This window comes from Stegostoma tigrinum, chromosome 7 (genome assembly GCF_030684315.1).
Source record: "Stegostoma tigrinum isolate sSteTig4 chromosome 7, sSteTig4.hap1, whole genome shotgun sequence".
In the NCBI taxonomy this organism is placed as follows: domain Eukaryota; kingdom Metazoa; phylum Chordata; class Chondrichthyes; order Orectolobiformes; family Stegostomatidae; genus Stegostoma; species Stegostoma tigrinum.
Window position 1 is genome coordinate 35541567 of NC_081360.1, and position 14271 is coordinate 35555837.

Consider the following 14271-nt stretch of genomic DNA (forward strand, 5'->3'; position numbering starts at 1 on the left):
ATAGCCAGTTTTCTAACAAATAAAATACCCAAAATGAAAATAAAATGAATATGTATTATCTGTGCAAAGAGGTCAGTAATACAATTTCATTCATTATTGAACCATGGAATCCTACATCATGTTGAATAATTAATTTAGTATTTTATTTTCAACCTTAACATATTCTTTAAAAATTCATGAATTTTGATTTTGAGATGTACTTGCCAGCTTTTAACCGAGGTTTAAAGAAGAAGTTTGCACATCCATTATTGTTTTTCTGACATTTATGCAAGGAATACTTGAAATAGCTCCACAGGGACCGTATCCTATCACCATCATGCACAATAATTGACACTGGGCCAACTTGCTCAGCCAGCTCTCAGAGTAGGAAGAACCTCTGTCAGCCAGGGCTCCCCGGTTGGACCAGGTAACAGCCCCAATCAGGGAACTCATATTCTATGAGGCCCACCTGGCTGAACATGTTACAGTCACCACATCCTTCCCCATCTAAGCCTGGGTGTGTAGGCCAGTTCCTTTTCTTTGAGCCTCTCCTGAGGTGTTTTCACACTGGGTCTAGTTCCTGTGACTTAGCCTTAGATATAGGTGGCATGTACTGAACCATAGCCCACTTCTTACGCCCAGAGCATATTGGAAGAAATTCATCCTCTTTTTCACGTTTTTAAGGCATCGAGGCTACAACATCTGCCTTGGCCATCTCAGACTGCAAAGTATCTTTGAAACCAGAGAGAGGGGGAGAACCCTGGGTTTTCACAGCATTTCTGGATATTCTGAGGAGCTGAGTATGTTTTGCTCCTGCCTGCTTGTGAGTTTGAAATTTTCATGTGGCCCATGTGCTTGTTAAGGACTGCCTCACCTACCCGAACTTTGTATGTCTCAGAACATGACGTTGCATCAATCATGTCTCTTACGTATGTGTGGCCATTTGTATGCTTTTGGCAACAAACTTTGTCGCCTGAAGGAAACTGACACGCTCGCTTAGAGGAATCTTGTGTCTGGCATTCCACACAGCACCCACCAATCCCCCCAACCCATCCCAACTGCCACAGGTCTGGGAGGATCAGATTTAATCTGGTGCAGACTCTTCTACCCATTAGTAACTGTACTATCCCTGCATGACGGTGGTCTGATAATCAATTCGGAACCAGGGCAGTTTGGTATTAGGTGAAGCTGTAGGCTGTTTCTTCAAGCCTGCTTTCAAGGTTTAGATAACACTTGCCACCAGACCATTACACAATGGATGGTCTGGAGCTATCCTTATTTGCCAAATGCCATTCGACTTTCGGCAATACTTAGAATCCCTGCTGGTAAATACTGGCTCATTGTCTGTGACCAACAATTCCGGGAGCCCGTGTGTTGCAAAAGATGCTTGCAGTTTTTATATCATCATCCCTGTATTTGAGAAATGATCTGTATGCATGTCCAACCACTTTGAGTGGACGCCTATTATTATTCAGAACAATGAGCCCATGAGTGGGCCAGCATAGTCGACGTGTAACCATGTCCAGGATTTTCCCGGCCATTCCCAGGAATGTGGGGGAGCCGCTGGTGATAATTTTAGTCCTGTTGGCACTCTGCGCACTGCTCCACCAATGTGGCTATGTCTGCATCCAGTCCTGGCCACCAGACCTAACGTCTTACCAACATCTTCATTATGGACACCCCAGGATGATTGTGGTGGAGTTCAGCCAGTATCTGATGGTGAGCATTGCTTGGGATAATCACTTCTGCTCCCTGTAATAAGTACCATCCTGTACAATGACCTGATCTCTCTGGCTCCAAAAAGGTTTCAATTCTGATTGTGATGGCCCTTTGTTTCCTCCTCCCCCACCCCCTCACCACCAGCTGTTTTAGTTTTGCCAGGACCAGATCTTTTTGCATTCACAGTCCCATATTTATGTTTATGTTTCTGCAGAGGTGGAAATATAAAGTGATGAGAACAGACTTTTTGCAAATTTTTTGAAGTTATTATGATTTCCAGGTACCTCCTCACATGGAATACTCAAAATTGTCAAGTCCTGAGTGAGGAGGGCTGAACTCATTCCCCCTTATAATTCTCTGCCTCTTTAATTAGTTCAACATGGTTAATTTACAAAGGATCCCCTCCCTTATGGACACCTTTTTCCCAGGTCAAAATAATTTCTGTTTTAAAAGGAGCCAGATTAACTAGGTTCTCTTCAGTTAATGAGTAAGTTTATTAGTTACTAAATCAGATAGAAGTTATAAAAGGATGCATGAACACACAAGTTTAAAATTGAGAAGTATTTCCTCAAAATAATAAAAGTATATAATTTAGTCTCTTGGTTGTTCAAGAAGAGTCAATAATGGAAAGTTGATCAGTCAATATTGATATTTGGTTAATCTCCTGGACCAATGAGCTTCACCCCAGTGTGTTAAAGGGAGGGGCTTTGGAATATTGGACACATTAATGGCCATCTTTTGTAATTCTACTGATTCAGGAAAGGTTCCTGCTGACTGAAAAGTAGCAATATAACCATGGCTTTTAAGGAGTGAGCGCGGAGAACTACAGACATTTTCACTTGACACCACTAATAGGTGAAATGTTAGACTATTATGTTTGAAATGATAACTACATATTCAGTAAAGAATGGAAAGTTTGGACATGGTATGGATTTATGAAAGGGAAATGGTGTTTGACAAATCTGGTGGATTTTTTTAAGGCTGTTACTTGTATCATAGACATGGAGAGCCAGTGGGTTTTGTCTCTTTGGATTTTCAGCAGGCTTTTGATAAGGTCCCACAAAGGGGGTAATAGTGTTAAAATTAGAACTTAATGAATTTGGGGGAATATACTTTTATGGATTGAAATGTAGTTAACAGAAAGCAGAGTCAGAATGAACCAATTATTCTCAGGATCAAAAACAGAAATTGCTTGTGAAACTCAGCAGGTCTGGCATCATTTGTAGGAAAAAAAGCAGAGGTAACATTTCATAGCCAGTGACTCTTTATCAGAATGGTTGTTATTAGTGGGTAACCACAAGTCTCAATGTTAAGCCCTCAACAATTCAACATCTATATTAAGCTAGAAAGGATTCAGAAGAGAATAACCAGGATGTTGCAGGGTATGGAAGGTTTGAGTTATAAGAAAGGCTGGATAGGCTGGGGCTTTTCTCAAAGGGGCGTAGGAGGTTGAAAGGTCAGAGTTAGTCAGAATCTTACATCATGGAAACAAGCCCTTGAATAGGAAACATTAGAAGGGATATGGGCCATGAGCAGGCAAGTGGGACCAATTTGGTTTGAGATTATGTTCAGAATGGACTGGCTGGTCTGAAGGATCTGTTTCTGTGCTGTATGACTGTGTGTAACTGATTTAGATTTGGATACAGATTTTAATATTTCCAAATTTGTTGATGACTTCAGGCTGATGGAAACAAAAGTTGCAATGACGATGCAAGGCGGCTTCAAAACAGTGTACACAGTTTACATGTATGGGTTAGGAAACTTCAAAATGGAATAACGTGAATAAGTGTGAAGCTATTTATTTTGATTAAAAGAAAGAGGCAAAATGTGATTTAAATGGTGAAAAGTTGGGTTGTGCTGGAGTCTGAAGGGGTCAAGGTGTCCTTGTCAATGAGCTACTAAAGGCTAGCAAGGAGGTGCACAAATCAATTTTGGAAGCAAATAACCTGATGACATTCAAGGGGATTTGAGTACAGTCTTGCTGTTGTTGTATTGAGTGTTGGTGTAAATATACTTGGAATATTGTATACAGTTTTTGTGTTTTATCTGGCAGGCATATATTTACCATAGAGGGTGTTACATGAATGTTCAACAGATTAGGCCCCAGGTTGGCAGGATTCCTTCATGAGGAGTGATTGAGGAATCTGGGTCCGCATGCCGTAGAATTTCAAAGAATGAGAGGTAGAAACTTATTCTTTTAAACTTTTGAACTGATAAAAATCTTCCAGGCTGTGACAGAAGCGATACAAATGTGATGTTTCCCTTGGCTGTTGATCCCAGAATCAGGGAACATAATATCAGAGTAAGGAGCAGGTCACTTAAGATAGCGACATGACTAGGAAGGGTTTAAAAGGTGTGGACCAAATTCTGGCAAATAGGACTAGATTAATTTCGGATACCTGGTCAGCACGGATGAGTCAGACCAAAAGATCTGTTTCTATGTTTGACAACTGTGACTCAAAGACTAGGAGGAGGAGGATGAATTTCTTCACTTGAAGGGTCGTGAATCTTTCGAGTTCTCAACCTCAGAGTACAGTGAAAGCTCAATCACTATGTATGATTGCAACACAAACTCTTAGGTTTCTGGAGACTAATGACTTTAAGAGATATGGGGATAATGCCATGTTCCTGCACTGAGGTAGAAAATTAGCCATGATCTAATTGAATGGTGGGGGAGGCATGATGGTTTGAGTCTCTCGCTCTTGTTCTTACATTGGCATTATTTAATTGGAAGAAATTTCTGCTCATTCAGTATTGGCTGTTAGATAAGGAATTTGACAATGGTGAGAAGGTGAGGGGTTGAGAGTGGTGTTGGTGATGCTGAGATGATGCAGGTGGGTGGTGTGGTCAACTGTACCAAGGCTACAGAGATAATAGGAATTGCAGATGCTGGAGAATCCGAGATAACAAGGTGTAGAGCTGGATGAACACAGCAGACCAAGCAGCATCTTAGGAGCAGGAAAGCTGATGTTTCCTGCCTAGACCTTTCATCAATTTCTGGTGAAGGGTCTAATCCTGAAACATCAGCTTTCTTGCTCCTAAGATGCTGCTTGGCCTGCTGTGTTCATCCAGCTCTACATCTTGTACCAAGGCTACAGACAGATTTAGAGGATAACAAGTGTTAGTTTATCTTCTTGGAATCACAGAGGATGTCAGTTATGACTGTGATGAGAATCACTTTGGTACTGCGGCAGGAAGGAAATCTATTAGGAGGGATTCAAATTTGCGTTTTAGGCAAGATGAGCATTGACCTCTCAAATATTTTAAAATTTATGGGTGTGACACATTATGGGTGTTAAATAACGTTTAAAATTACAATCAAGAGATTAGATTAGCTTCCCTACAGTGTGGAAACAGGCCCTTTGACCCAACAAGTCCACACTGCCCCTTGAAGCATCCCACCCAGACCCATTCCCCTATACCCCACATACCCCTGAACACTATGGGCAATTTAGCATGGCCGATCCACCTAACCTGCACATCCTTGGACTGTGGGAGGAAACCGGAGCACCTGGAGGAAACCCACACAGACACGGGGAGAATGTGCAAACTCCACACAGACAGTCACCCAAGGCTGGAATCAAACCCAGGTCCCTGGCGCTGTGAGGCTGCAGTGCTAACCACTGAGCCACCGTGCTGCCAAATTAAGGCTTGCAACAGATTATTCATGACAGTGGAATTTTGGAATAGTGGGAGGTTTCTTTTGCATCTTACCAGCCAATTTCAAACAGAGGAACCCTTGTCACAAATGTCCTTTGCTTTGTCAAAAATCACAATTTGTTAAAGGCAAAAATTTGTTGATATGCAAATAGAGACCTAAAGAGAAAAAAAGTTAAAAATTACAAAGGGGAAAATAGGAGGAGGTATCTGAGAGCTGGCACTGAGCCTCTGCAGTGTAGAAGTCAGTGTGCCAGACTACAACAGCACCATCTTTATCAGCAGGCTTAATAACAAAGTCAAGGTTATATCTAAGCGCACCAAGTGCAGTCAGTTCAGAGGGAGGTAGGTGGGATTTGATGAGGGAGGCAGGAGAACTTGAGGCAACCAACATCAAGTGGTCAGTTCTCAATGAACATTTGGAGTACAGGTGAACAGCTGGAGGGGGAGTGTTGAACTGGGTGAAGGGGTCTGTGAGATGGGGAGAGGACTCTTGTCCAAAGAAGTGGGCTCGGAAGTGAAGATGATGGAATAAGAGTTCAATGTCATGTCGTGCCTGAAATTTGTTAAGTTGGGGACGCGGAGGAATAAAGCTGAGGCCTTTGCTGAGTACAGAACATTCAGTATCGGAGAGCAGAAGGTTAGGAGGGATGGTGAATACCTGAAAGGAGGTGGGGTTTGGGGAGGAGATAGAGTCAGAGGGAAGGGGAGGAGAGGAAGGTTCCAGAGGGCCATAGGTATCACTGAGTTATTGCATCTTGTCGGCTTTGATGCCTGATGATAGGAAAAGAAAAAGTTTCTTGTTAGGATAACGAAGGAGCTGGAAGATGAAGTGACTGTGTAGAGTGGTGCAACCCTGAGCCAGCACATTGCGATGTTGATGAGAAAGGTCAAGGGTGTGCATGTGATGCCACATGGCACTGAGCACGGATCTCCGGATGCGGTGAGAGCAGCTGTCCGTGGAAAGTTGAAGGTCATGGAGGTATCTGTAATCCTGGGATGTTTCAAAACATGAGGGATGAATCTTCAGTTGGAATCCACATGGTGCGAGTCTGACCTGGAGGCAGTCACTGAAGAAAGTGATAATGCAGTGGAAACAGATTTTAAGTGACAGTGAAATTAAAGTCAGTGGACAAGAAGAAAGATTGGAACGGAAATCCCATCAGAGAGAGGAGCAGAACTTCTTCGAGGAGGGCATGCCTAGAAGAGACGTGGCAGTGAGTTAAATAGTAAATAAAAACCGAAAGAACTGTGGATGTGTAAATCAGGAACGAAAACAGAAGTTGCTGGAAAAGCTCAGCAGGTCTGACAGCATCTGCAAAGAAAAAACAGGTGAAGCAACAGTTTCCAGAATCTAGTCTACTGCATTCACTGCGCATAATGTGGTCTCCCCGACATTAGGGAAACGAAGCTTAGACTAGGTGATCGCTTTGCAGAACATCTATGTTCTGCCCACAAAAAAGACCCTGAGCTTCCAGTTGCCTGCCACTTAAACACTCCACCCTGTTCCCTGGCCAACATCTGTCTCTGGCTTGCTGCAGTTTCCATCGAAGCTCAACGCAAGCTGGAAGAACAACCCTGGATTTCGCGCTTGGGGACCCTGCAGCCCTCTGAACTCAATATCAAGTTCAATAATTTTAAGACCTAAACTCTCCCATGTTCTAGACCCCTACTGCACACACCAGGCCTCGTTACCACATTGCTTACCATTACACACTACCCATTGTCAGTCACTAACAGTCCCCATTAACAGCTATTCACCCTCCTAGCATGATTGTTATCAACTCCTTTGTCTATCCAATTGCTCTTGTTTCTTCGGGATCTATCCTTTATCCTATTGTTTACTCCCTACCCCATCCCCCTCCTTATTTTCTCCTTATAAACCAATGTTTTCCCAACTACCATCAGTTCTGAGCAAGAATCACCAGAGCCGAAACATTAAGTCTGATTTTTTTTTTCTTCACAGATGCTGCTGAAATTTTCCAGCAATTTCAGTTTCTGCCCCTAAAGGCCTACCTTCTTTTTGGCTATGATCTCACAGGAGCCAGCAGCCATACGTGCCTCACATAAGTGTCTACTTGTCTTATGTGAGCTGTGACACCTTGTAGGCTATTAAAATATAAGCAACAGTTACCCTCTGTAATCCAATTTTTAAAAAAATGAACAAGAGGAGAGTCCTTTGAGCTTGCTCTGCAATCACCCTCGCTGGGTCACTATATCCTGCTTCAATTATTGCAGATGAGGTCCCATAATATTCTTGGAAGCAGCCAACAATTTAGGACCCTGGTATGAGTGTGAGAGCAGTTGTGGTTTATCCAATAGACCAATCTTGCCTGGTATTTTTGGTGTTGCTACGACTTTGTACTGCGAAAGACGTAATGCCAACTAGTTCCTTTTGTCACTCAACATCCATCGACAGGCTCATTCTTGTCAATGTATTCAAAAGGGAAAAAGTCAAAACTTTCCAGCTACTAGATTCTGGACACCAGATACACCTACAGAATTGGGTTTGTTCATCTCTTTATTTTCTGAATCATCATGGATTTTCCATTAAGGAACAAAATGTCACAATTTTCTTCATTAATGATGCATCACATAACATTTTTGAAAGCTGTTTTAGTGAAGGATGAGGTACTCAGACTTCCATTTAATGGTTTTGTCATTGTTTTCAACAGGGATCTTGCCTCGAATAATGATTCACTGGCTACCCTTCTGTTCCATAATTTATTAAAACAAATAGATGACCAGTATAGTCGCTTCTTCCTTGAAAAAAATTTTCTGCTTCAGCACAATCTGAAAAGAATTAAACAAAACCTTCAGGTATGATTTTAATAAAGTTTCCAGATTGTCTTCAGTAACCAGAATTCTTGCTTTCCATCTGTGTTATGAGAGTAATTTGGACTAATGATTCATTCTGACTTTGAAATTGATACATTTTTCACTTTATCATTGATTAATATTTACAAAATTGTGTAGAATATCAATGTTGAAAAAGCAGAAAATACACTTGCATAGTTTATCTTAAGGCTCTGTCTTGGCCAATTTAGTTTTGGAGAGCATCTGAGAACTTAAGGTGTTAAGTAAGTAATGAATTGACTTTCACAGATTTATGGACAATTTTTTAAACAATGATTAATGAACTTGTGGATTAGTAATTTTACTGTATAAATTATTAATCTAGAATAGGAAAGTTTTCTTATGCGCTTGACTTTTTCCATATCATCATTGGTGTAAGTATAGTTACATACAAAATGATAATAGACTGACATTTTTCTGTATTTGCCTAAGACTATTTACTTATTAAGAGTAACCTACTGTTGATGAAATTTTGCTTGCTAGTCCCTTAAAACAGCATTGAAGGCAATAACTGAATGGATCCAACCAATTAGCACACTGAATGATAAGTAAGTGGCTTTTTTGGACTCAAAATTAGTTGGGTAAAATCAAACCTATAGAATAGGAGAAGCGCACAACAATCTGAGTAAAGTTATTAGGGAAGCAGTGTATAAGGGGTTGAAGCTCTCAAGGGAGATGGTGTTAAGAGGGCATATATTTGGTTAGGTACCACAGCAATAGGAACCAGTAGCAGCTCTTGAGCAGCAATGCCAACATTTATTCTCAACTACTAGGAGTCAAACCTACATACTTCCCAATGCCTTAACAACTCAAGATTCCAAGCAAGGAACTCTACCTTACGTTGTACTGTGAGGAGGCTGTAGATACAATGGAATATCTGCCTGGCATGGTAGAGCTGGATAGTAAATCCATAGTGGAGACGCTTAACAGTGCTGTTGACTTATTTACCATATGCAAAGATCCAGGTGCTGAGTCTATACCATTAAACCATATATTTTGTTGCATCTGCATGAACATTTCAGCTTCTGCTGGAGGGAGGGAACCTTGCCCAAGAACGTGCATGATACAAAATCTATGACCTTGTACAAGAACAAGGATTACCTCAGCAACTTGAACAAATATTGAGGACCATGATCGTGAAAATCATGGGAAAATTATTTGTCTGTTTCCCTTGTCAGATTTCACATCCCAACTTATCCACCTTAGTTGACCCAATCATCTCAATTTGGCAGCTGTAAGGGAAATGTAAAAATGATAGACCATTATCTATTGCTTTCATCAAGACATCTTACTGTATACATAATAACATTGTTTTGAAGTTCCTGGACAACTTTTGTTGCCTACTTTGGCTGGTCGATATGATCTGCTGTTTCCATGAAAACATGGGAGTTATAAGGTGAGGTCTGCTCTGATGGAGCAACATTGAAACTGGTTATGATCTGTGTGGTAGGACTCGGCAAAGTTGACACCCTGAGCATTTTCTTCACTTTGCTTGTATTGCACGTCATCAGTGTTTGGAAGACTGAAGGCATGGTGAAGGTTGATAGCATGGATCATTGTTGACAACGTAACTTCAGGATGTTCATTAGTTCACATATCTTGGCTTTACAACCACCGAAAATCTACTGCTTGACTATGAAATCATGTCTACTTCACAAAAGCTGCAGCTCTCATGCTATGTCCGAGCTGAATAATAGTCTGCAGTGACAATCTAACTGAGAATGCCAAACTGCGATTCCACTGAGCTAATGTCATCAGCATGCTCCTCTATATTATTTAATTCACCCATGGGAAATGGCTGGCCAGTGTTGCCCATCTCCTGTGAAACAACAGTATATCCATAGACAAATATATAGTGGAGACACTTAGAGTTCTATTGAATGTAATTAATTTATTAAGTAACTAAGTAAATGATGCATGCCTTTAAATACTAGAGATATATCAACCACAGTCATTTACTGCTCCGGGTTCTGTAGCTAACCCCAAACATTATTACCCTGGAGAGTTGGCAGCTGACCGGGCTGGAACTCTCCTCCATACCTTGGCCAAGCCTCCTGCCATAAGGTACCTGTTGCAGTGTTATTTTCAAGTCCTGCTAAAATCAAGGATTTCTGGGGTGTTTTTTACATAAATTCAGGCCTGCCAAGTTGGTATTCCGATTTTCTTATTTGGAATTGCTTTTGAAACTTGTCCAATCTAACACCAGCATTTATTACCTGTCCCTAGTTGCTCATGAGAAGGTGTTGGTGAGCTGCCTTCTTTGAAATACTGTAGCCCATGTGCTGTAGGTTGACCCACAATGCTCTTAGGGAGAGAATTCCATGATTTTGACTCAGCAACAGTGAAGAAAAGGCAATATATTTCCAAGGCAAGATGATGAGTGACTTGGAGGGGAATTTGTAGGTGGTGGTGTTCTCATGTATCTGCTGCTTCTCATTAGAAGTGATTGTGAGTTTGGAAGGTGCTGTCTAAGAATCTTTGGTGAATTTCTGCAATGTATATTGTAGATGCTGAGCATCATTGGTTGAGAGGGTGGATGCTTATTGATGTAGTACCAACCAGGCAGACTGGGTGGTGTTAAGCTTCTTGAGTTATTGAGATCGACAGCATGGAAACATGGATCCTTTGGCCCAACTTGCCCATGCCGCCCAGCTTTCACAATTACAATAGTCCTATTGACCTGCATTTGGTTCATATACCTCTGGACCTGTACCATCCATGTACTTGTCTAAATGCTTCTTAAATAACAAAGTTGCGTGGTTTTCAGGCTGTAATCTTACAGGCATGTGGACAAACTATTCCATCACATTTCTGACTTGTGCTTTTCAGGTTTTGAGGAGTCAAGAGGTGAGTTACTTGCCACAGTAATCCTAACTCTGACCAGCTGTTGTAGCCAATATGTTTATGTGGTAAATTCAGTTGAATTTTTTTGTCAATGGTAACACCCAGAAAATTGATAGTAGGAGATTTAGTGAAAGTAACCCCATTGAATGTCATGGGGAAGTGGTTTGATTGTTTCTTATTCAAAAGGGTCATTGCTTGGCATTTGTAGAATGAAAATGTTACTTTCACTTGTCAGCCTAAACCAAGATATTATCCAGATTTTGTTGCATTTGAATATGGACTGCTTTAATATCTGAGGAGTCACAAATGGTGCTGAATGTTGTGCAATCATTGATGAACACCCCCACTTCTGACTTTATGAGGGAAGGTCATTAGTGAAATGGCAGAAGATGGTTGACCCTAGGAAACTAATCTGAGGATCTCCTGCAGAGATATCTTGGAGCTAAGATAACTGACCTTCAACAACCGCAACAATCTTCCCATATCCCAGGTCCAAATGTAACTAGCAAAAAGTTTGCCCCAGACATCCATTTGATACCAGTTTTGATCCAGCTTCTTAATGCCACCCTCGATCGAAAGCAGCATTGATGTCAAAGGCTGTTACTCTCACTGTACCTGAGACTCAGATAACAGATGCTAGTCAGGAGAAAGGAAGAGTGGTTGCTACCTTGCTGTTTCAGACATGTTTTTGGCAGGAAAAGATTTCCAATACATTGGTCCTTGAGCAGACTAATTCCATCAGAATGACTTCATTGCTAAATAAGCAATGTTTCTACTGCCTTGGCCATTTTCACTGGATGAGAGCCAAATATTTTCTGTACACTGGATTGGTGATTGGAACACAGCCATGTGGACATCTAAACATCCACTAGCACATCTGCAAACAAGATATGAAGATGGTGGATATTGAGACCGGCAACTGGAAGGCACTGAGGGTAATGACCTCTGGAGGCTAACCTTTTTGAAGTGCTGCAGGAGAAGTGAGCAGAAATTAAAATCTCAGCAGCTGAGAAGAGGGCCCAGAGACAAGAGGAACCTGCACCTTCTTAGTCCACTGTCTTTCTCTGCAGTAAATGTGAGATGAGGAGGAATTTCTTTAGCCAGAGGGTGGTTAATCTGTGAAATGTGTTGCCACTGAGAACTGTGGAGGCCAAGTCATTCAGTATATTCAAGACAGATGTAGATAGGCTCTTGATTAGTAAGTGGATTGAGGGCTACCGGGAGAAGGCAGGAGAATGGGGTTGAGAAACTATATCAGCCATTGTTGAATGGTGGAGCTGACTTGATGGGCCAAATGGTGTAATTCTGTTCCTATATCTTTTGTGAGAGACTGACTTGCCCGAACGGGGCCCCTGAGTATCTGTTGATACTGAACACAGAATTGGCCACCATCTTACCAGACAGAAGTCTGTTACTACCAACATTTATTATTTAGTCTTAATACCGTTAATGGTGCTTTTTTATACAACAGCTTCTCCAGACAAAAATTTGGACAGTCAGACCATTGATAGTATGGTCAGTTGCAGTGGAGGTAGTATTCCTTTAGCTGCTTCCTAATACGATTCCAAACACATTTGTAAAGTTTTCTTTCTCAATATTGTTATGTTTCACTAGGCTACTGCGTTGGAAGTCAAGCCCTGCTATTCCTGGGGCCATCGCATAAATCTAAAGATTTAAAAATTATATCAAGTTCCTAACTTAACAGATTTTTTAGACCCAGACTAATAGAAAGCAAGGACCAGGTTTCTGTATGTAGCAGAGTTACTATTTATTACAAGTAAATAGACTCTAGTTATGGGTGAACAGTTACAAACTGTTGGTATATAATTACAACGCCAATCACTTTGTAAACTCCCTTTACACAGACAAACAGACAGGTTAAAATAGGTTATGGATATAGGAGAAAAATGGGAAAGACAGTTCAACAGCCTGCTTCCACTGATTGGTGAGGGGTAAAAGGTGGCTGCTTCCTTTATAAAAGGTTTCTGATTTATCAGTTAACAGTCACAGCATACAACAATGTTGCAGGAAATATAAACTGGTTTACGACAGATTATTGACTGCAGAGAACAATGAAACACCTCCCAACTGGGAAGATCAGAACACTGCTCTGTCTCTGTAACCTGATCCAAGCTCCAAGCTGTTCACTTACATGGGAACCAATGACACGGTTACAGGTAGACACACTGAGCTCTGTAATTGGCCTATATAATTGTGACCGGTTATCAATCAACTGCTTGGTGCCCACAACTCTGCAAATGTCAACCTCCTCAGCTCCGAATTGTCTGCAATTCAATTACTGCCTATTCAGACAGCTATTTATGATGCCTGCCGTGAGCATTAGGTTATTTGCTTTCAAAACTGTAGCCATTCATTCAAACACTATAATTTAAAACCACTCTTTCTCATTTCAGCCCACAGTTTTTAAGAACACAAAAATATCTTGAGAAATGTATGCTAAAGCATTATGCTTATAACTGCATTAGAAGTATTAAGCAGAGAAAAAAATTAACAGATATGTTTAGTGATGTTGCCACTGACTAGAGAAATGTTTACCTATTGTTGTTCCATGGTTAGATATACCACAACAGTTTAATGGTTCATTGGCTTAAAACCCACATGACTGGTGGAAGAGCTTTTCAGTTTAAAACCATACTGGTTTTGGCGCAGTTCCAAAAGTAGTATTGCCTGTTTATAACTGTTTCAGCTGCATAAACACGGACTACAGATAGCCAGTAGCTTCTCTGAACTAACTGAATTTGTCATTGCAGAGCAATGTTTGATTTGTAGTATAGTGTAACATTGTCAAGTGAATGTTGGGCAGGTGCCTTGGTTATTCAGTACCGTATCTTCATGTATGAATGTTCTGCATCAGCGAGTTGCAGGATCTCAGTCCTTGTTCTGCAGACTCCTGTGAGGTTTAGATTTCCATCAAAGTCGAGTTATTGGAAGGTGCTGAGCTACTAGGAGGCATTTTGTTATGATAAAAGGAGAGAAATTGAGAGGCAGAGCAAACCACATCTGCTGTCACATTCTTCTTCATGCCTTTATAGAATAGCTTTGATTAAAACCTTGGAGACATATTATCTAACTGTTTCTAAAACTGCAGGGGAAAGTATTAAATAAATGAAAGAAGAATTTTAAAAAGAATGATTGTTAGAATTTCCTCCAGACAGATTTCACCTTCAAATTAATTTCCATAGAATCACAGAATTT

General features: G+C 41.0%; 1 protein-coding gene across 1 annotated transcript in view; it reads left to right on the forward strand.

Annotated features, from left to right (window-relative positions):
* The window catches only part of stat4 (signal transducer and activator of transcription 4), a 99976-nt gene that overhangs the window by 14186 nt on the left and 71519 nt on the right, over positions 1 to 14271 (forward strand). Inside the window, exon 3 of the mRNA XM_048534935.1 lies at positions 8031 to 8175. Within this exon, the coding sequence (XP_048390892.1) occupies positions 8031 to 8175 (145 nt within the window). The remainder of the gene's footprint in view (positions 1 to 8030; positions 8176 to 14271) is intronic.